At 39.0% G+C, this 24,518-nt stretch overlaps 1 protein-coding gene across 1 annotated transcript; it reads right to left on the bottom strand.

The window, feature by feature from the left end:
- Nucleotides 1-336: 336 nt before the first annotated feature.
- On the bottom strand, nucleotides 337-24,518 carry LOC108450840 (uncharacterized). The gene is made up of 5 exons (XM_017748612.1): nucleotides 24,478-24,518; nucleotides 17,448-17,755; nucleotides 17,183-17,374; nucleotides 15,468-15,742; nucleotides 337-531 (listed from the first exon to the last, which is right to left on the bottom strand). The coding sequence occupies exons 1-5, from the start codon at nucleotides 24,516-24,518 to the stop codon at nucleotides 337-339; spliced, it is 1,011 nt and encodes a 336-aa protein (XP_017604101.1).

Here is a 24,518-nt window from a genome sequence, read left to right as displayed (position 1 = left end):
AAACACGGTAGAAGCATTCGATAATCCAAATGGCATAACTAGAAACTCGTAATGGTCATACCTTGTTCTAAAGGCAGTCTTAGGCACATCTGACTCCTTAACCCGTAACTGGTAATATTCGAACCTCAAGTCTATCTTAGAGAACAATGTGGCTCCTTTATTTTGGTCAAACAAGTCATCAATCCTTGGAAGAGGATACTTATTTTTGATTGTCACCTTATTAAGTTGCTGGTAGTTAATGCATAATCTCATGGAACCGTCCTTCTTTTTCACGAATAATACGGGAGCACCCCACGACGAAAAGCTTGGTCTCGCAAAACCTTTTTCGGTCAACTCTTACAATTGTGTCTTCAATTCTTTCAGCTTATTCAGGGCCATCCTATATAGAGCAATAGAGATAGGTGTCATCCCTGGCATTAGCTCAATACCGAATTCAACTTCTTTAACTGGAGGCAAACCTGGCAATTCCTCTGGAAATACATCCACAAACTCACGCACAACCGGTACTGATTCGATTTTCAATTCGGATTCCTTTGTATTCAATATATATGCCAAATAAGCTTTATACCCTTTTCTCATGTATTTCTGAGCAATCATTGAAGAAATCATCATTGACGGCTTATCTGCAACATCTGATTCAACCCGAAGAATCTCACCATTTTCATATTTCAATTCCATAACTTTCTGCCTACAATTCACTATAGCCTCATGTAGTGTCAACCAGTCCATACCTGTATGACATCAAATTCATCAAACGGCAACAACATTAAGTCGGCCGAAAAACAATGATCTTTAACCATCAAAGGACATTCCTTACATACTTTATCAACTATCACATGTTTTCCTAACGGGTTAGGCACCTTAATTATAATTTCTGTAGACTCGATAGGTATATTCATACTAGATGCCAATTTCATACACACATACGAATGAGTGGACCCAGGATCTATCAAAGCAATAACATTAGTATCATACAGAGAAAATTTACCAGTGATCACATCAGGAGAAGTTGCGTCTCCGCATACACGTATGGCATAGGCTCTAGTCAGAGCCCTAACTTCAGAACTCACTGATGTATCTCATGTCACATTTTTACTACCAGGCCCATTCCCAACATTTCTCGAAGGTCTTCCCTTAGAAGCTGCGCCACTCAGTCTTGGACTCTAAAATATTTCTTTTTCCATCATTTCGGGACAGTCCTTAATACAATGGTCTAGAGAACCACATCTAAAACAAGATCCTTCGCTCACACTACAGTTGCCAGAATGACGTCTGCCACATTGCTAGCATTCAGCCTTGAAATGTTTAGCGTTACCTACACTTTCCACAGATGTAGCCTGAGATCTAAAACTTGAATTCTGCTTTCTACTATTCCCGTATAAATGTTCAGCCGATACATGTGAACGAGAATACATCTCTCTATATTTCTTAAATTGAGATGACAATGACTTACTCATGTACCTCATTCTTGTATCTATTGCTTCAGACTCGGCCTTCTTCTTTTCTTTAACCAATTCTTCAGCTTTACAAGCTCGCTCAACAAGTACCACAAATTCTTTCAACTCAAGAATACCCACTAATGTCTTAATATCCTCATTGAGTCCATCTTTAAATCTTCTGTACATCTTAGCTTTGGAGGGTACACACTCCCGAGCATATTCACTAACTGTCATACGACCCTGTTTCAATTCTAGGAATTCCTTGTGCTTCTACTCAATGGACCGTTCTCTAATGTATTTCTTTCGAAACTCCTCTTGAAAGAATTCCCAAGTAACCCCCTCTAGTGATATTACAGATATCAACGTTCTCCACTAATGATACGCCACATCTTTCAACAAGGATATGGCACATTTCAAGCACTCCTCAGGTGCACATGATAATTTATTAAATTCCCGTATTGAGTTCTCTAATCAGAACTCTGCTCTTTCAGGGTCATCATTGGCATTTGCCCTAAATTCTTCGGCATCTTGTTTTCAAATTTTGTCAACAGGTGTCCTAACAAATCTCATGAAATCCATATGTTGAGGCATTACATGTGCAGGTTCAGGATTTGAGGGAGGTGGGGGAGGTTGAGCGTTTAGGTTCGTTCGAACGAACTCTGTATATCATGCGTTCATCGTGTGGAAAAAGGCCTCTCTGCCTCCTCTTCTACTGACGGTTTTGGGCCTACTTTTGAATGGCACCGCTCCTTCCGCTGGAGTAGGCTCGTTATTTTCTACATCATCTGCCACTGCTCTGTATAGATCCATTTGCTATATGAAAACACATTTTAATATTTTCAGGAGTCGTCACACTATCATTTACATATGTATATAAGTATGGCATGTATAGCTAGACTCATATACGCTAGGCTAGTCCGAGAATCGTCTAAACCATAGCTCTGATACCACTAAATATAATGCCCCTTACCCGTACCTGAGACTGGGATAGGATACGAGGCATTACCAAACATGTACACAATTTTTTCATGCAAAATTGGGCTATAAAATTTTTCTTTCAGAACAACTTCATTTATTCGTACACAAATTGTCCTTAATATGGGCCTTTGAGGCCCAAAACAACCATCGAAAGGGATTCAAGACTGAATCAAAGACTTTAGAAAAGTTTGGGAAATTTTCCCCAATGTGGTGCCACACGCCCTTGTGGGATAAGGGAGATGCCCGTGTGCCCTTGACACGCCCTTGTCCTATGGCCGTGTAGCTTTCTGACTATGACATCAACATCAATTTAGGGTCACATAGCCGCATCATACGCTAGTGTGGCCAGACCGTGTAGTCAATTTAAGTTAAATGAATTTTTTTTCATAAAAATGGTACAGACTTCACACAGTCAGAGTACACGCCCATGTGGGTAGGTCGTGTCTCTCACACGACTAAGACACACGCTCGTTTCTTAGCTCGTGTCTTTACTACTGAGCATACTGATTTGTAAAATTGGGGTGCAGGGGACACACGACCATTCAACAACCTCATGGGGCAGACTGTGTGTCACACACGGTCTAGACACATACCCATGTGTCTGCCCGTGTGGACCAATTAAGGGCTATTTTCCAAACCAATAGTCACCCTCAATCACTTATACATTTAAACACATTTCATACCGTGCAACATGACATGTTTAGGCACTCAAATATTCCACACCATGGCACTTTCACATCTTCCTAATGTCATCCTATTACACATTCATTTTGTTACACCATTTAGAAGCATTCCACAACAATTTCATGCATTATCAAACTTGTTACCATAACTTCAAATTATGCATTCATGTTTATAGTCATTTTAAAGTCATTAGATAATCCCTTATCTTTTAGCATCTAGTCCATACTTTATCATGCATTCACCCGTCAACAACATATCACATCATCGAGTCACTAACATACGCATGCATGGGCAATTAGATTACAACCCAATGATCAAATATAGGTCATATCACATGGTCATTACAAAATGAATCATCATCATCATAGACCCTTACAAATTGGCCAAATAACATGACACTTATCAAAAAATAACCAAGTTCCCTATACATGCCATACTCAAATATAACAATTTCACTATACTTAATAATCTTTTGATAGTGTGATTGAATGCTCCGACAACTTCCGATCCCCGAGCTAGCTTGGCGAAACTACAAAGGATGGAAAGGAAAGGGGGTAAGCATTAAAGCTTAGTAACTCTACATGCAAATATTATGCAATAGTAGTAAGCAATCAATATACAAGGACATAGCAACATATACATAAAGATTATTCATCATTCAAACCTTTTTGGGCTTACTTATCACATTTACATATATATATATATATATATATACTTGCTCATCACGAATCATTCTTTTCCAAGGCATTCTTCATAGGTTTAGCGTACATACCTGTACTCATCGTAGTATATTGATCGCGTGATTCATAACAAGTAATAAATATTTATATTGAAGATCAAACCTAGACTAACTATTATCACGACAAAAAGGCAAGTGCACCTATCGAACAATAGTATAGTAATGGCAAGATCGGGATGTAACACCCTAAACTCGGCCCAGACGTTATTGCCAGATCTAACGTGTCACATGGACTTACGACTTAGTATGCATTCATTGGTTTAAGTGATTGGGGTGGTCTTTGTAAAAACAGCGGTTGAATGAAAAGCCAGTTTATCAATCTTTAAGCTATCCATTTGTTGTGCTTGTTAAGTCTTGGAAAACGTTCATTAATTTTGAAAACCCGCGCAGCCTAACACTAGCAGTTTCGACATAGTATAAATATAATCAAAAAATAAAACCATAGCGGAAGAAGAAATTTAAAAATCGGCCTTATTACAACTTAAAACCCAAAATTAAATCAGAATATAAAAATAATAAAAATACACTAACTTAGAAAAACCAACTTTGCAGATGATGTGGCCACTCCGAATCCCTCACAGCTCCAAGCCCACTATGGTTAGGGATTTCCTGCAGAGATGAAAATAAAGGGTGAGTTCGGTAAACTCAGTGTGTAACATAACCCAACCATAGCCCAAAACAGATCATACCTCAGAGTTAGACTTATCTGGGCCTTAGCCCAGTATAGAAATCAGAATGAAACCCATAGGCTCATAGAAGATATAGAACAAATATATAATGAATGCAGAAATCCCAACCCAGATCCATCCATAACACCCCCATACTAGCCTTACACCATGTGGGGAGACTACTCAACCCACCCAACCGCTACACACCATAGAAATTGCAGCGAGGCTGCCAGATATTGTGACGAAGTCACCAAATACAGATATTATGGCTAGGCCACCAGAACAGATATATATATATATATATATATATATATGTGGTGAAGCCACGAGATTGCAGCAAGGCTGCCAGATATTGTGACGAAGTCACCAGAACAAATATATGTGGCGAGGCCACCAGATTGCAGCAAGGCTTCCAGAACGCTTCCTCCATCAATATAACCCCATGTCCCATGCAATAAAAATAATATGTCATGGCATACGTATACAGAAAACAGAACATCATGCTTTTCAGAAAAAAATAACCCTAGGGGTAAAATCGTAATTTTGCATGCATAAGGGTATTTCAGTAATTATTACCTATTGCTAAGGTTTCATGCTCATTCTAACGTTTACCAAGTAATCAAAAGTACTTACCTCGTCTTTTTACCAAAGTGGGCCCATTGGTCCATTGGCCCGTTTTTGACCCATTAAGCCCAAAAATACCGTTGTGCACGAAAATGCTCACTCTGCACTCTAATCATCCAAATGCACCATATTCATTAAAAACTGTCTCACGAGCGCTCGCACGCTAGCGAGTTCACAAAATACCAACGTTTCGGTATTTTGGCTTTTACCGATTCAGTCTAAGGGAGGGTGTCGTTTACACACCTGGTTGATGACAATTGATGACGATATCTCCTACGCGATAATCCTACAATCGATCACTAACACATTAGACTTACGAATTAACGATAACTAACATAAATCCACGTCAACCAACCCAATCATCACACAAGTTAGTCATTTACGTACGAAGGGCAAAATAGTCATTTAACACCCTAGGGGCAAAATGGTAATTTTACCTCACAAGGGTATCTCGGTAATTCTACCTTACAAGGGTATTTCGATAATTCTATCCTACAGGGGTATTTTGGTAATTCTACAACTTATCCACTTGGGCCTACAGACCCATTGGGACCACATGGCCCATTTTAGCCCATCGCAACCCAAAATAGCCGTCCTATTGCTAGAGTAATGAGAAATACACACCTATTAGGAGACTGCAGTTAATCCGCGCTCCAAACACTCTTAGCTGACGCCCAACCCAAACGAACACATCACAAAGCGAAAGGGATCAGCCAAGAAGGGTATGCCTACTCTCCTCATGGTTTGCACTATTTAAAGCCAGCTCTCCATCTACTCTTATGTTAGCTTCTCGATGTGGGATCCCTCCACCACCAGAGTTTAAAACCAACACCAACTCTTGCCGTCCCAACATAGCAAAATAATCAACCTTTGCGTGCCAAGGGATTCGAACCAAAGTCCTCTCACATGCCGACTCACGCCACCACCACTAGGCCATCAACTCATTTGTGTCATAAATCCAACACATTAAACTTTAAAGCGCACCTACTTGCTTCCAGATTTATTGAAAAGAAAAACCAAAATATATTGCAGGAGCTAAGACTTGAACCTTGGACCCCTTGCTTCCTCTATGGCATCACTTCCTTGTCCCCTAAGTGGCGCCACCTTGCCACTACACCACACTCCTTTTTGTGTCATCTTTTACCCCTTTACTCTTAAAAGCCCAAACGCCAATTGCATCACCTGTTCATAAAATTAAAATTCTGAAGACTACCATGGATTTAACTTAAGTTTGGGCCTTCCAAAGGCCCACTAACCTACTAAAATATATATTTTAACCAACCCGAACACACACAAATTTTAAAAATCACAGAAACACAGAAAACCCGAAAATTAGGGCGTTACAGGGATATCGTACCCAAGGGAACCAAAAGTACTAGTAATGACTGTCTTTTTTATTATCTAGCCTAAGAATAATGGGATTTTGTTTTAATTAACTAATTATCTAAACTAAGAACGCACAGAGAAAAGAGTTGGGGAATTGCTTTTGGGAAAATTGATTGACTTGAGACAATACCTAAGCAATAATCCACCTAGAATTTACTTGATATTCTGGCTCCGAATCGGACGATTTATTCATTCAACTTGTTCCGTAGAGATCCCTAACTTATGTTATTATCCCTATTCAAGACTAATAACATCTAATCCCTATATTGAATAACCGAGACTTTTCTCTAATTAACACTCTATGGTTGTATTAACTCGAACTATGGATCCCCTTATTAGGTTTCACCCTAATCCGGTAAAATCTTGTCACCCTATTTCTAGGCGCGCAAACAACTCCGCTTAATTATGACAAAAGTACTCTTAGACAGGGTCTATTCCTCCTCTGAATAAGAGCATGTCTTGAATTAGTATCCTGGGATATCAAAACAAGAATTAAGAACACATAATTAAGAACAAGTAAAATATTTATCATACGATTCAGAAAATAATAACAAGATTCGTCTTAGGTTTCATTCCCCTTAAGTATTTAGGGGATTTAGCTCATAACTAAATAAGAAAACATCTCAGAAGAATAAAGAATACAAAACATAAAGAAAACCCAAAACTCCTAAAGGGAAATTAAGGAGAGATCTTCAATCTTAATGATGAATCCGGCTTCTGAGACGGATCAATCAGCTTCCTTGGGGTAATTCCTTACCCCTCTTGTCCGTCTCCCCCTTTCTCCTCTTCTAGGGTGTATTTATAGGCTTTGGAATGCCTAGTATCCCTCAAAAGTGGCCTTTTCTGAATTGGACTTAACTTGGGTCGGCAGGGACACGACCATGTGACACTGCCGTGTAACGTGATTGCCAGGCTGTGTTCGATCCGTTAAATTGCACATGGCTGTATGGGTCAATGGCCAGGCCGTGTGAATCATAAAAGCCTTGGTCGACACCCTCGAAAGACACAGGCGTGTGAGCTACCCGTGTGGCAAGGCTTAGGCTGTGTCATCTTCTCGATTTGGTTCTTTTTGTCCCTTTTTTGCTCGTTTTTGGCTCCTTTCACTCTCCTATGCTCTCCTAAGTATAAAACATGAAATTAAAGCATTAGGAGCATCGAATTCACCAATTCTAATGAGAAATCATCCATAAAATGCATTAAACATGGGATAAAAATATGTATAATTTACGGTTTATCATATATCATCTAACCATACCTCTTTATTGTGCCTTCCTCAGGACTTTCATCACATCATTCATTATAATACCCGTTGAACACTCGGAATACTATTGGATACGTCAAAATTTGCACATAAGTGCCACATATACATACGTAGCCAAAGCTACCACATAACATGTAATGCTCACGGAGGAGCTACTCACGGGCTTGCTCATATAAGCTATATGTCAAGGTGTAACTACACAGGCTGCTCACAAAAGCTGACGCGTATCCGACCACTCAAGGATTACCTAGCCACCGGTAGGACACACAAGACCATTGCCCAAAACTTAATCACATGTATCACATCCATCGTGAACTCGGACCACTCAACGAGCTAAGATGCTCGCATTCATAACGAACTCGGACCTCTCAATGAGCTCGGATGCCAAATAAATCACGAATAACGAGTTCAAACTTCTTAACTCCTAGTGACATGTCACTTGTATCCTAAAATATTTCTAAGGTTCAAACGGGATTTTCCTCACTTGCATATGGTACCCTTTTCGCACTTTCTCGTGACGTCGTGGATAACAACCATAACATTACTCATGCTTTCATAACCATTAGTACGCATAACATTCATAATAATAACAAAATATTTATCATACAATATCAATACATTAAAATGTACTACAACATCACATTATTGGCATATGTACTTACCTCAATACTAAAATGATGATAATCGAGCCTAATCGTCGTATACTTTATTCTTCCCTCGATCAAGACCCGGTTCTCATTTTTCTTGATCTATGATGTCAAATTTAACTTGTTTATTAATCACATTATTCAAATCAATCCATAATTCATGCCTTGGTAAAATTACCTTTTTACCCCTAACTTTTCACTTATTTACGATTTAGTCTCTAGGCTCGTAAAATGAAATGCATGCATTTTCTTTGTTACCTAAGCCTAGCCAAACCTTTACCATGCTCATATCAGCCCATATTTTCTCTTATTTCACATTATCACTACTGACCTTTACACTTTTACAAACAAGTCCCCTTTTTAGGTGTTTTCACTAAAAATCACCTAGTAAAAGATGTTTATCACACATCAAACATTCATCTTCCTCCATTAATCATCAAAATACATGCATGTTACACATGGTTCAAATTTCATACCTGAACCTAGCTCAAAATATAGCTATAGAAATGGGTAGATCACGCTTCAAGGACTTCAAAAATACAAAGAACATTAAAAACAAGGCTAGGGAGCACTTACAATCAAGCTTGGAAATGTTGAACAAACCCTAGCTATGGTGTCTTGCAATTTTCGGCAATGGGAGAAGAAGATGGACACCAATTTTGACTTATTTTTCCCTTTTTATTCTTTTAATTACCAAATGACCAAAATGCCTTTAGGGTTTTTTTTTCAAATTTTTCCTATGCATGTCCATTTTTGTCCAAAATTATAGAAATTGGTCAAATTGCTAATTACTACCCTCTAATTCATAATCTAAAGCAATTTCATGCTTAAAGCTTCTAGAATGCAAGTTTTGCATCTTATTCAATTTGGTCCCTAAAATTCAATCAAACATTTTATGCATAGAATTTCTTCATGAAACTTTCACATTTGCATGCATTCATAACATAAACCTCATAAGAATCATATAATAATTATTTCTATCTCAGATTTTTGGTCTTGAAACTACTGTTCCGACTAGGCCCTAATTCGGGACGTTACATGTGTCTCAAAATAGTTTGTCACATGATTTAGTACATAGCCTAGGACATGGATATGTGGCCCTATTTTAATTACACACATGGGTTGGGGCATAGTCATGTATCCCTACTTAGAATATCCATATGGTCTAAGCCATGTCACACAACCGTGTGACCCTTATTTTCCCAAATTTTTAAGTTTTCCCTAAAAATTTTTTATTTATTCAAAATGATCCTCAAACATTTTTAAATTGTTTTTAGGGCCCCAAAAGCTCAATTTAAGGCCTAAATGTGTATGTTTGCTATAATCGAAATGAGTTATTGAATATTTTTACTTAATTTGAACTATTGTTTTGTTTTGTACAGTAACGCTTTGTAAGCCTAACTCGACGATGAAGATAGGTTAGGATGATACATTTACTGGTATCAAAGCTATAGTTTAGTCAGTTCTCAGACTGAACGTAGCATGTGTGGAGTCTAGAGATACATGCCATTTTATGACATGTGATCGTGTGATGTCTCCTAACATAAAGTGATTTTGTTTCTTTTATAGATAAGACATGTCTTCCAATCAAGCTAATTTCGATGAAGTTGAAAGCAATACTTAAGTCCACGATTAAGGGACTGCTCATGATGTGATGAAATTCAAGAATTCTAAAAAAGAGGTTCATAGTATTTTTTTATTAATAATGAATTATGTGTTTGATGTGTTTATGAGAATTAATGTTGTGGCTTTATGAACTCCACCCCCTCGTCCTCAAATTTCTATACAACAGAATATTCATAGGATTTTTTTCGATTAAGTTCAAAAGTGTAGAACTAAAAAGTTAACTAAAAAGTTAAGTGGTAGAATGAGTAATAATTTGGCCAGAGCAGACTAATGGTTAAAAATTCACAAGAGTTCTAAATGAAATATTATATATTTCAAAAGATTATCTGAGATGTGCGATGCCACTTTTAAAAGAAGAGGTTATTCACTGGTAATTGAATTTAACTACTATGGTATCAAGAGAATGGATTAACCAGGATTTATTCTAAATTGATTTTTGAAAGAGTTACGTCAGCAAATGATATTTAGACAAGAAGAAAAAGGAAGTTCTTGAATTGAAGCTGGGAAATAGATTAGTTGTAGATTTTGGGTGAGAGTAGTTCAGCTCGATAAGTATGTTAATAAGATGGTATAGATTGAAGATAAATTTTGTACTTATTTCAAAGATGGATTGACTAATGAGATTAAAATACTTGTCAGTGCAATGGAATTTTGTGAGTTCATAATTTTTCTTTCATCTGTAATACCCCAAACCCGGCCCAGACGTCATGGCCGAATCCGACGTGCCACATCGAAGTTAAGAATCCACGTTTTGCTTTAGTGTTTTAATAAACCGTCTTTTGTTAAGGCTTAACCAAGTGAATAGAAGTTGTGCACCAGGTAGGCATCCAAAAACAGAGGAGGTGAGCCATAAAGGCTGCTTAAGTACCAAGCTCTTTGATTGGATCCAATCCTAGACATGCCCACAACCATTGCCACACTTTGATAACTGAGTTGAAATTCATTTGAGTAGATATCTTTGATAAACCGATTAATCGTGTCGTTACGTTATTTTGAAAACGAGTATCATTTTGAAAACGCGCCCTAAGTCTAGCCCATTTGAAGTATTATCAGAAATATTTAGAGTTATTAAAAATAAAATAATCCCAGGAAGAAAATAAAGTTAAAATGGCCTTATTACAATCCTAAAGAAAAAAAATAAATAGTAATTAAGATAAACTAAAGAAACCCAGTTACTTATTTTAAAGTCCAAAAGCGATCACCGTGGCCACTTTGAATCCCCTCCGGCTCTAAGTTCCCACATCAAGGCTCACCTGCAAGGTTAAGGAACGGGGGTGAGTTTGGAAACTCAGTGTGCAACAAGCCCCTTTCAGAGCCCAAACCAATATCAGCATACTAGGCCTAAGCCCAAATTCAGTCTCAACATATACTGGGCCAAAGCCTTTACTGTAAACGGTATGGCCCATAGGCCCATTTCAAAACCATATGCAATGTTAATGAAAATATGCAAGCCCATTTTGGGAGACTACTCAACCCACCATCCGCTACTCTCCACCCGTACTAACCAAGCTCTCCATGTGGGGAATAACTCAACCCACCCAACCAAGCTCTCCACTGGTAGCATAGCTGCTTTATCATATAACTGGAGGCCTAGCTTCTTTTAATAACTGGGGTAAAGCCCTTTTTGATAAACTGGGGCAAAGCCCTTTCCGCTAAACTAGGGCAAAGCCCTTTTGCACTTCCTCCATTCATAACAAAACCCAACCCATGCATATATGAACATATCATGGCATATCATGTACAAAACAGTATCACATGCATCTTAATTATAACATATCCCTGGGGGTATAATGGTTATTTTCACCTAGGGGTAAAATGGTCATTTTCACATTATAAGAGTAATTTCATTATTTTATCAATTATTAGGGTTTTCCATGCTTATTACCAATTATCAACAATTTCAAGTGTTTAACAGCGATTCTAGCCCATTCTTAGCAAAATCAAGTTATTGGGCCAAAAACCCCTAATGGGCCCTACTTAGCCGACCTAGTCATCTAGGCCCATTTAGCCTATATTCCATAACGGTATTAACTTTCTTAATGTGCAATTTATCAGGATTCCATTTTCTATGAACTTACCCAAATGGGCCCGAAAGCCCATTGGGCCCGATTTGAGCCCCTCGAGGCCCAACTTACTGTGATGCAAAAAATCGTGCCCTCACTTGTTCCAACGATCCCGATCATCAAACTTAGCGTATCTACTAACCTATGAGCTATCGTATGCTCACAAGTCCTTGAAATGCCAGAATTTTGGCATTTTGGCTTTTCGGCATATATCGATTTTAAGCTACGGAAGAGGGTTCGTTACAGACCTGTTTTGTGACGTTCGCCAATAAAGTCTCCCACGGCAACCTACAATTATTTACCACCATTCTTAGTCTACGCAACATGCTAATCAAACCCAAATCTTAGTCTCCCACGGCAACCTACAATTATTTACCACCATTCTTAGTCTACGCAACATGCTAATCAAACCCAAATCTTACCTTACCAAAATCGGCCAAAGAATCCCTAACAACCATAAGTCACTTACCTTCACCGAGTCCACTGCTCGATCCAATTTTTCCAAATCGATACCCCAAGCCTTACTGCTCCTTCAAAGTATCTACCCCACTATACAAACCATAAAAATCAAATGAAAAAGCCCAATAAGGCCTATATCTCAAATCGAAAACCTCCCTAAACTATAGAGGTTTCAGCTTTTGTCAACAATTATACTACTGAATCGATTGGAGTATGAATACTTACTATAGTCTTCCTCTTTGAACCGATTGAAGCTTAGCAGATGAAGGAATTGACCACCAAACAGTGAAGGAAAAAAAGGTTGCTGGTCAACAAGAAATCGGCACCACCAAGTTTCACAGGTTTCGACTTTTATGACTTTTCCGCAAAAGTGAAGATAAGGAAAGAAGTAGTAGATGAACGGAAGGGAATAGTGGACTGGTTTCGGAAAAAAGAAAAGGAAGGAAAGATGGATGGAAGGGTGGTAGTTTCAGCTAGAGAAGAAGAAAGAAAAGAAAAGAAAAAAAAAGAAAAGAATAATCCTATGGTTTACAGAAGAAAACGGCACAACTAAGCTCCTAAATGCCGAAATACTAACCTAATATTCCTCTGCCGAAATCCCCTCTCTAATCCCCATTATTCGGCCAACTATAAGCCTCCCTTTCAATCCCTAAAATCTCTCCCCTTATCACTCCTTAATCCATGCGTTTGACTGATTTAGACACTCTCCAACAGAGTTTCATTCGGTTTTAAACTTCTGCATGCACAAGGCATTAAAATAACATCATATTTGCCATCACAGAGAATCGAACCCAGGTTTCCCCCAACCACTTACACGCCACCCTTTTAGCTCCTTAGTGGCATCACTTAGCCACTTTGCCAGGGGCTCCTTTGTGATACATTTTACCCACAACTTTTAATAAAGCCATCTACCCAAAGCCCCTAACTCCTTAAGTCCAAAGTTCAAAAATTCTTCCGAGTTTTGGTCATCACATTGGCTTTCCATAAGCCCATTTACTTATTCCAACTATGAATTTTCACTACCAAATACCAAATTTTAAAAACTTTACAAAATTCTCAGAAATTACGAAAAACCCAAAAATCAAAATGTTTCAACTCTACCCTACTTAAAGAAATTTCGGCCTCGAAATTTACCTGATCCAAATAGTTGAGGATATTGTTGACGCATTGCCTCCTCGGACTCCCAAGTAGCTTCTTCTTTGCCATGGTTTCTCCAAAGTACCTTCACCAATGGGTCTGACTTCCTTCTCAACACCTTGACGTCGTGATCAAGTATCTGAACCGGTTCCTCTTCAAAGGTCAAATCTGACTGTACTTTAATTTCTGCAACTGGCACGATATGAGTTGGGTCAGAACGATATCGCCTTAGCATGGACACATGAAAGACGTCGTGAATACGATCCAATTCCGGAGGTAACTCCAGCTGATAAGCCACCGGCCCTATCCGCTTAAGGATTTGATAAGGCCCAATGAACCGTGGACTCAACTTGCCCTTCTTACCAAACCTCAATATCTTCTTCCAAGGCGATACCTTTAAAAAGACCATGTCCCCTATAGCATATTCAATATCCTTACGCTTCAGATCAGCATAAGACTTTTGTCAATCCGCTGCCTCCTTTAACCGATTCCTGATCACCTTAACCTTGTCTTGAGTATCTGCTACCAAATCTGGACCAAGTACTTGCCTTTCCCCCAACTCTGCCCAACAAGTAGGCGAACGACACCTTCGCCCATACAGTGCCTCGTAAGGAGCCATCTAAATACGTGCTTGGTAACTGTTGTTATACGCGAACTCCGCCAATGGCAAGTAATCCTCCCAACTACCCCTAACGTCGATAACACAACCCCTCAACATATCTTCTAGAATCTGAATGACCCTCTCTAACTACCCATCCGAATGAGGGTGAAAAGTCGTACTAAAATCCAATCGCGTTCCCAACGCCTCGTGCATCTTCTGCCAAAACTAAGATGTAAACGTTGGATCTCGATCAGAAATTATTGATACTGGCACTCCATGCAACCGCACTATCTCTACCACATACAACTTGGCCAACTTCTAAAGTGAATAATCGATTGGGACAGGTATGAAATGGGCAGATTTCGTCAATCTATCCACAATCACCCAAACTGAATCCTTCTTGGAAGGTGTCAATGGCAAACCACTTACAAAATCTATAGTTACCCTTTCCCACTTCCAAAGTGGTATCTTTACTGGCTGTAACAATCCTAAAAGTAGTTGATGCTCGGCCTTTACTTGTTGAAACATCAAACATTTTCCCACAAATTCAGTCACTTCTCACTTAAGCCCAGGCCACCAATATAGCTCTAAGTCTCGATACAACTTACTCCCTCCTGGATGCATTGCACAAGGTCCACTATTTGCCTCCCTTAAAATCATCAATCTCAAGTCAGAGTCCTTCGGCATACAAATTCTTCCTCGAAAACAAAGAACCCCATCATTATTTACTCCAAAGTCTGGATTCTCCCCCTTCTCAACTTACTAAAACCGAGAAACCAATGACTCATCCACCAACTGCTGCTTCTTAATCTGCTCCACCCAAATGGGTCTCACTTGTAATTCTGCCAATAAGCTTCCATCGTCATACAAACTTAAACGAGCAAACATTGCCTTCAGTTCCGCCACAGTCCTTCGACTTAACGCATCAGACACGACATTTGCCTTACCTGGATGCTACTCAATCGAACAGTCATAGTCCTTTAACAACTCTATCCACCTTCGCTGTCTAAGATTTAGCTCCTTTTGAGTCAGTAAGTACTTAAGACTCTTATGATCCGTATAGATAATGCATCTCTTCCCATACAAGTAGTGCCTCCATATCTTAAGCGCAAAAATCACCGCTGCCAACTCCAAGTCATGAGTAAGATAGTTTACCTCATGAGGCTTAAGCTGTTGTGAAGCATAAGCGTCCACTTTACCCTCTTGCATCAACATGCAGCCCAAACCTATATGTGACGCGTCACTGTACACGGTGAAATCCTTACCAGACTCTGGCTGAATCAACACTGATGCCTCAGTCAGGACCTTCTTTAACTTCTCAAAGGCCTCTTGTTGCTTACTTGTCCAAACAAATGGTGCTCCCTTCCTTAGAAGTTTCGTTAATGGTGCTGCTAACACAAGAAATCTTTCCACAAACCTCCGATAATAGCCTGCCAACCCCAGAAAACTCCAGATTTCTGTTACTGACCTCGGTGGCTTCCACTCCAGAATCGCCTTATCTTTCGAGGGTCTACCTTGATCCCCTCAGCAGACACAACATGCCCTAAGAAAGTCATTTCCTTCAGCCAAAACTCACACTTACTAAACTTTGCATAAAGTTGCTTTTCCCTTAGCACTTGCAGTACAATACGAAGATGTTCATCATGCTTCTCTTCTGTTTCTGAGTACACTAAGATATCATCGATAAAAACAATTACGAGCTGATCCAAGTATGGCTGAAAAACCCGATTCATTAAATCCATGAATGCTATCGGTGCATTAGTCAAACCAAAGGGCATAACCAGAAACTCGTAATGACCATATCGAGTTCTGAATGTCGTCTTATGAATATCTACTTCTTTGACTCTCAACTGATGGTATCCTGACCGAAGGTCAATCTTAGTAAATACCGAAGCTCCTTTCAGTTGGTCCAACAGATCATCGATGCTGGGCAAAGGATACTTGTTCTTGATCCTCAGCTTATTCAACTACCGATAATCAATACACATCCGCATGGTCCTATCTTTCTTCTTTACGAACAGCACCGGTGCACCCCACGAAAAAATACTTGGTCTTATAAACCCTCTATCCAACAGTTCCTGAATCTGAGTTTTCAGTTCCACCAACTCCTTTGGTGCCATCCTATAAGGCGTAATGGACACTGGAGCTGTTCCAGGTAACAAATTGATTCCGAACTCGACTTCTCTATTCGGAGGTAATCCAGGAAGTTCCTCCGGAAATACATCTTGAAACTATTTGATGGTCCTAACTGACTCTACAGTTATCCCCTTAGGTTTAGCTTGACTCACAAATGCTAAAAATGCCTCGCAACCTTTCTGGATCAACTTCTTAGCCCTTAAAGCCGAGACAACATTGGACAGATAGTTCCTTCACTCCCCTATGACCATTATCTCCTCGTCCTTGGTAGTTTTTAGCACCATTCTCTTAGCAGCACAATCCAACGTCGCCCTATGCTTAGTTAGCCAGTCCATTCCCAAAATAAGATCAAAATCCCCAAATGGCAGCTCCATCAAATCTCCTACAAATATCCTATCTTGTGTCTCTAAGGGCACCTCTCTAAAGAGTTTATCTACCTTAACCGAGTGTCCTAAAGGGTTTATCACCGATACTCCACTCACAGTCTCCTCAAGAAGCACACCCAATGCCCTAATACATCATAAGCAACATACGAGTGAGTGGAACCCACATCAATCAAAGTAGTGTAAGGCGTGCTATGAATGAAGAACGTACATGTTATAACATCAAGAGCGTCACCCCCCTCACGAGGCCGTGCAGCATAAACCAACACCAACTATTGAGCTTCAACATGTCCAGCACCCCTGCCAGGTGCCCCACGTCCACATCCATTACCATTACCACCCCTACCTTGCCCACAGCCTCTCTGTGGTGGTGGTCCTCCTCGTGGCTGTTGGACCCCTCTTTGTTCTGCAGCTTGACCTTGAACTGCTCTCCGAGGACACTCTCTGAACTTATGTTCCTTTGACTCACATCGAAAGCATGCCCCAGTTCATTTCCAGCACTCCCCCATATGCACTCTGCCACAGTCCTTGCAAGCCTGCGGTCTAAAAGTGTTCACCGGAACTGCTCGAACCAGTTCCTCCATTCTAGCTCTTTTAGCATTCCTATTTGCAACACCTGGGGGTCTAGAATCCCTCCTAAATCTGGGTCGATCCTTCTCATGATTCTGCCTTTCAGTCCGTTTTACTTCCTCGGCTATCTTAGCCTTCTCTACAAATGCAGCGAAATCACGCTCCCTCTGTGAAGCTATCAGCACCCTAAGCTCATCGCAGAGACCATCCTCGAATCGAACACTGCGCTCATATTCAATCGCTACTATCCCGCTAGCATACCGACTCAGCCTCAAAAATTCTGCCTCATACTCTGCAACAGTCTTATTTCCCTGTGCCAGATTCAAAAACTCCTTTCGACGGGCATCCACATAACTAGCTCCAACATACCTGTAACACCCCAAACCCAGCCTGAAAGTTTGGCTCGAATCTGGCGTGTCACATTGAAGTGTTTTTTGGAAACCATGTTTCCATTAAAAACCCTTCTTAATAAGTAAAAACTTGTACCCTTTTTAAACCTTGTTAGAAAACCTCAGCTGAATTGTAATTTCCTGATTTTGGGCCTAGTCGGAATAGTGGTTTCGTGACCAAAAAATCTGAGATAGAAATAATTATTTTATGATTATTTTAAGGTTTATGATATGATTGCATGATTGTGTAAAAATTTTGTGAAGAAATTTTATGCATAAAGTGCTTAAATTGAAATTAGGGACTAAATCGAATAATTTGCAAAACTTGCATTCTAGAAGTTTCTAGTATGAAATTGTTTTGAAATATTAATTAGGAGGTCTTAAATAGAAATTTTACCAATTTCTAAGTCTATGGAAAAAAATTGGACATGGATGGAATTTTTGGAAAGTTTAGTAGTAAGGGCATTTTGGTCATTTAGGGGTAAAATGAATTAAAATACAAAAATAAAAGCCAATTTTGCTCATCTTCAACCCCATGGCCAAATATAGCAAGGAGAAACCATGGCTAGGGTTTTTCAAGCTTCCAAGCTCGATTGTAAGTCCGTTCTAGCCTCGTTTTTAATGATTTTTACATTTTTGGAGTCCCGGTAGCTCGATTTAGCTTATGCTAGCAATAATTTAACCTAGGGTTCATATTTGGAAAAATACCTATAGGTGAAATTTGTGTATTTTGGTGTTTTATGATAGAATATGAGGTTTTAAATTATGTTAGACAACTTGTGCTACTCGGTTTTAAGTGAAAACGAGCAAAAGGGCTTAATCGATAAAAATACCTAATAGTCATAAGTACATGTTAGAGTGAGAATTTGATGTTGCCATAGAAGGGAAAAATGATCAGCATGTCATAACACATAAGAAAATAGGCTGAAGTTTAATTTACGAGCTTTGGGGAAAAAGTGTAAATATGCAAAAGTTTAGGGGCAAAATTGTAATGTTTCCAAAATATGATTTTGGGTCAATTTGAATAATGTGAGTGCTAATTAGACTATATTTTAAATGATGAGCAAGGAAAACTAAAATTCGGGCTAAAATGGGAAAATACCAAGTTGTGGACGAAATGGTAAAAGTAGCCATTTTAGCATACGAGGTAAGTTCATATGTAAATGTTGGTAACATAGTTATTATTTTAAATGTTTTAATGTTATTTAAATGATATGATAATTATTATGAAATATTATACTTGTGATAATTGTTTGATAATATGTCAAATTATGTGATATACTTGGAAAATGTGAAATACTACCGAGTATCTAGTATCGGCATTCCATAGAAGATGGTTGAGACACATGATTGGGAAAAAGGTCCCGTTGAACCTTAGGAATGGATTAGGATACAAGTGACATGTCACTGGGATATTTGGGCATCCGAACTCGTTGAGTTGAGTCCGAGTTCACTTATGGATGCGAGCGTCCGAACTCGTTGAGTTGAGTCCGAGTTCGTGAGATGTAACTAGGCATCCGAGCTCGTTGAGTTGAGCCCGAGTTCACTTATGGATGCAAACGCCCAAGCTCGTTGAGTTGAGTCTGAGTTCGCTTATGGGCGGGTTACATGGTAGCTTGGCTACATATGTGGCACTTATGTGCAAACTTTCCATGTATCCGAATTATATTTCGATGTGTTCAACGGGTAAAGTTCTACTAAAATGGAGGAATACTCAAGATGAAAGGGACATATTGGTAAGTGTTGTGAAATGAATACTTTGAATAGGTATGTACTTAACCCTCGGGTTGAAAACTCGATATAACAACAATATGGTAAGATGATAAATGAAAATGTGATATGAATGTCTCGGTGATGATTATGAAAATGATGTTTTATGTTTGCTTATATAGTTGTGTTACTTGCTATTTGCATGTGAACTTACTAAGCATTTATGCTTACTCCTTTCTTTTCATTCCTTGTAGTATTGACAAGCCAGCTCGGAAATCGGGAACGGTTGGAGGTACGCTCACACTATCCGTATACCATCTTGGCATAATGACTTGTATATTTTAAGTATGGCATGTATAGCATTATAATCATTTTGTATATATGGTCTTATGATATGGTTATTGAGTGGTATGGAAATGCTTGGTAATGATTAGCCATTGGAATGGCTAATCATGATCATATTTGGTGTTATGTATGTCAAATTGCTAGCTAATCCATGGAAACCATGAAATAGGTAAAGTTTACCATAAAATAGATTCAGATAGCAGTAGTGACGTGAATTTGAAAAATCACTAAAAATAGTAGAAATGGAATTAAATACTGAATAAGTTATGGAATCTAAGCTTGATGAGTCTATTTTCATATGGAAGAAGCAAAACAGGTACATGAGCTATATTTTATGAGATGTTTAAATTTTTGTGAAACAGGGCCAGAGTAATTTCTGGATCCCCTATTCTGACTTTGGAAATTCACCATAAATTTTAAAAATATAATTAGAAGTCATTCTTTATATTTAAAGATTCCTTATTGAGTCTAGTTTTATTAGAGACAAACGGAATAGTCATTGAAGCTCTGTACAGAAAGATATCTGATTCATAACACACAGAGGTCAGAGTAGTTGAACCCTGAAATAGGGGAGAAATTAACTAATAAACTGTACTAATTGGCCCAATCAAGAATTCTATAAAAAAATTAGTAGATAGATATATGAGTCTAGTTTTAGGAAAACTTTACGGAATTGGATTTCGAGTTTTGGAACTCGAGATATGATTTTTAAAGCGACTGTGATGCAGTTAGCCAGGTTGTTTGGAAATTTTAAAATGAATTGTATGAGCTGTTTAAGTAATGAATTAAGTCCGTTAACACCTCGTGTTTGACTCCGGCAACAGTCTCGGATATGGGGTGTTACATGAATAACATTCTTAACAACTTTGTAAAAAATCCTGGCAGTTGCAGAAGCTTAATTTAAAAACAATTACGGTTACGTGATGTTTTGAACCATAGTAGTTGCTTTGGAAAACCGTGTTCTAATACTAGCAGTTATAAGAACAATAAATAGAATTCCAAATTTGAAATCAAGAAAATTACAACGGCTTTACTACAACCCACATAAAAACATTTAAAAGCAATAATCAAAACTATAACATAAACAATGTGTGTGGCTTCCTCCGAGCCCTCATGACTCCGATCCGCCTAAAATTGGAAATTACCCGAAAGGTTAATAAGCGGGGTGAGTTACGAAAACTCGTGTGAAATCCCTACTATAAAAAGGAACATCACCATATAAAAGAATTAAAAGTCCGCCTGACCTTACTTACATAGCCAATATCAATTGGGCCTTAGCCCACTATAACAGACAATACAGATGGGCTATAACCCATTACGAATAAGAAACATTATCGAACTAGAATCGAATCGAGAATCGAATCGGTGTGTGAATCAAAATCGAATGTGAATGCAATCCCAACCCACCTATAACCAACCGCTATACTCCACCGTATCACCCTACACTCCATGTGGGAATAGCTCAACCCACCCAACCCTACACTCCACAGTTAAAGCATTGTCGCTAGATATCGATAAGTTGAGGCAAAGCCTCCGAAGACGGGCTAACCACTTTCGAGACTTCCTCCATCAATATAACCCATAACCCATGCAACTGATATAAATGTCATGGCATACAACATACAGAATCAGAATATCATGCCCATATTTGAATCAAACAATCACAGTCAAGTCATTCATATCACAAACATATATTCACAATCAAATCAGTCAACCACACAGTCCAAGTCAATCACTTGCCCACAAGGGCAAAACAGTCAATTAACACCCTAGGGGCAAAATGGTAATTTTACCCCACAAGAGTATCCCGGTAATTCTACCCTACAGGGGTATTTCGGTATTTCTACCCTACAAGGGTATTTTAGTAATTCTACCTTACAGGGGTATTTCAGTAATTCTACCCTACAAAGGTATTTCGATAATTCTACCTTACAAGGGTATTTCGATAATTTTACCCTACAGGGGTATTTCAGTAATTCTACCCTACAAGGGTATTTCGGTAATTTCACAAATCAGGGGTATTTTGGTAATTTTACAAACCAGGGGTATTTTGGTAATTTTATTGATCGAGGGTATTTTGGTAATTTTGTAAACCAAGGGTATTTCAATAATTTTGTAAATCGAGGGTAAAATGGTAATTCTATAAATCGAGGGTAAAATGGTAATTCTGTAAATCGAGGGTAAGACAGTAATTCTGTAAATCGAGGGTAAAATGGTAATTCTATCTTACAGGACTATTTCAGTAATTTTACAAATTGAGGGTATTTCAGTAATTTTGCAAACTGAGGGTATTTCGATTATTTTACAAATCGAGGATATTTGGGTAATTTTATAAATTGAGGGTACTTTGGTAATTTTACAAGTCGAGGGTATTTGGGTAATTTGGTAAACTAAAGTATTCTAAACAGGGATAACAATACGAATGGCCTTAAAGCCCATTCTCGGCCCAACTGGGCCCACACGCTCGTGTGGCCCTTTTAGCCCAAATCTAGCAACAAATATGAGATTCACTTAGCCTAGTCCAATATTTACTACACAATCAAACAACTTATCCAATTGGGCCCGTAGGCCTATTGGGCCCACATGGCCCCTTTCGACCCATGCGGCCGGAAGTAGCCATCCTACAGCTAGAGTAGCGAGAAATACACACCTGATTGGAGACTGGAGTTAATCCAAGCTCCAAACACTCTTAGCCGACGCCCAACCCAAACGAGCACGCCATAAAGCGAAAGGGATCAGCCAAGAAAGGTACCTTACTCTCCTTATGGTTCTCTCTATTTAAAGCCAGCTTCGCATCCACTCTTATGTTAGCTTCTCGATGTAGGATCCCTCCATCATCAGAGTTTAAATTCAACACCAACTCTTGTCGCCCCCTATTAGCAAAATAAATGCTCTTTGCTTGCCATGGGATTCGAACCCATGCCTCCCCTTAAATGCTCCACACGCTACTTGCCACTAAGCTACAAGGCTTTTTGTGTCACAATTTCTCCAACAATATTCTTAAGGCCTACTTACTACACCCGTGGTTTGATTCACCTTAAACCAAAATTTTTGCTAGAGTCCGTGTTTGAACCGGGACTTCTCCAACACTTCAAAGACACTTAACCACTAAAACAAGTCTTCAACTCTGAAATTTTCATCATGCAGAATATTATAAGCTGCCTTCAACCGCTCCCATGCTCAAGGCCCAAAACTTCTAGGCCCAAATTCAGGGTGTTACAATACCTCCCCTTAAAAGTAGTCTTGAACAGCTCCCAGGTTACTCGTTCAATCGGGGTACTCTCCCTTACGGTGATCTACCACCGGTATGCCTCATCTCGTAGCAACGACACAGCCCCCTTTAGCTTTTGCTCCACAGAGCAATCTAAGTCGTCCATAATCCGCTCTGTTGCCTCTAGCCAATATTCAGCCACATTTGGGGCTACTCCAGATACGCCCCTAAAAACTTCTGCTCCGTTAGCGCGGAGTCGCTCAGAGATGGATCCCCTATTTACTGTCCCAGTGCTAGCTCCAGCAACCCTTTCTAAAACCCTTAACATTGCTTGGGACAAAACATCATCCCCATGACCCGATCATATGACCCGGTCTCGCCGCCAGGCACGAATGCCTCCTCAGCTGGCCTATGCCCTGAGGATGAAGATTCAGCTTGCACCCTTCCACGACCACGTCCGCAGCCTCGTCCACGAGTTCCTCTTGTACTCATATCGAATTATTTGATTACGAATTTTATGACGTTAGTTTAATATTCCAATTGTTTATTACGAGATGTCTTATGGAAATATAGCAGTTCAAGGATTGTTTTCGCAACGTCGTAGCCTAGCTACAGTCTCATTCCTACCGTTTTACAGTTCTACCCTATGTAAAGCATCATAGTAGGGTTTCAGTTCTACCCATAGCATCATGCCAATATCACATAACGAAAAAAAAAAGAGTATACTTACAGACTTTGTGCCGGGGATTCAGTGTGCCACTTCTTTCTTCAAACCATTTAAAATAAAAACCTTGTATTTGGTCACAGAAAATAGAAATTTCCTAAAAATTGATTTAAAATACCTTTGTTTTGAAATTCTTGATTTAAAACCCGTTTAGAAACCCACAGCCGAGTTGTTACAACTTGGCTCTGATACCACTAAATGTAACACCCCAAACCTAGCCCAGACGTTATGGTCGAATCTGATGTGTCACATCGAAGTTAAGAATCCACATTTCGCTTTAGTGTTTTAGTAAACCATCTTTTGTTAAGGCTTAACCAAGTAAATGGAAGCTGTGCACCAGGTAGGTATCCAAAAACAGAGGAGGTGAGCCATAAATGCTGCTTAAGTACCAAGCTCTTTGATTGGATCCAATCCTAGATATAGCTGAGTTGAACTTCATTTGAGTAGATATCTTTGATAAATCGATTAATTGTGTCGTTACTTCATTTTGAAAACGAGTATCATTTTGAAAACACGCCCTAAGTCTATCCCATTTGAAGTATTATCAGAAATATTTAGAGTTATTAAAAATAAAATAATCCCGGGAAGAAAATAAAGTTAAAATGGCCTTATTACAATCCCAAAGAAAATAAATAAATAGTAATTAAGATAAACTAAAGAAAACCAGTTACTTATTTTAAAGTCCAAAAGCGATTACCGTGGCCACTCTGAATCCCCTTTGGCTCCAAGTTCCCACAT

Source organism: Gossypium arboreum, chromosome 5 (genome assembly GCF_025698485.1).
Source record: "Gossypium arboreum isolate Shixiya-1 chromosome 5, ASM2569848v2, whole genome shotgun sequence".
Taxonomy (NCBI): Eukaryota; Viridiplantae; Streptophyta; class Magnoliopsida; order Malvales; family Malvaceae; genus Gossypium; species Gossypium arboreum.
Note: the sequence above shows the minus strand (reverse complement) of the source record. Positions and strands in the feature narration are given on the sequence as shown.

Excerpts from the sequence above, each read along its gene's own strand:
- LOC108450840 (XM_017748612.1), bottom strand. The coding sequence starts at position 24,518 with ATGTGGGAACTTGGAGCCAAAGGGGATTCAGAGTGGCCACG. Across the intron at positions 17,756-24,477 it reads GGGGATTCAGAGTGGCCACG|TTATGTGGATGCCCGTCGAA; the intron begins GTAATCGCTTTT and ends TGTTGGAGCTAG. Across the intron at positions 15,743-17,182 it reads CCACCACAGAGAGGCTGTGG|GCTATTATCGGAGGTTTGTG; the intron begins GCAAGGTAGGGG and ends TGGGGTTGGCAG.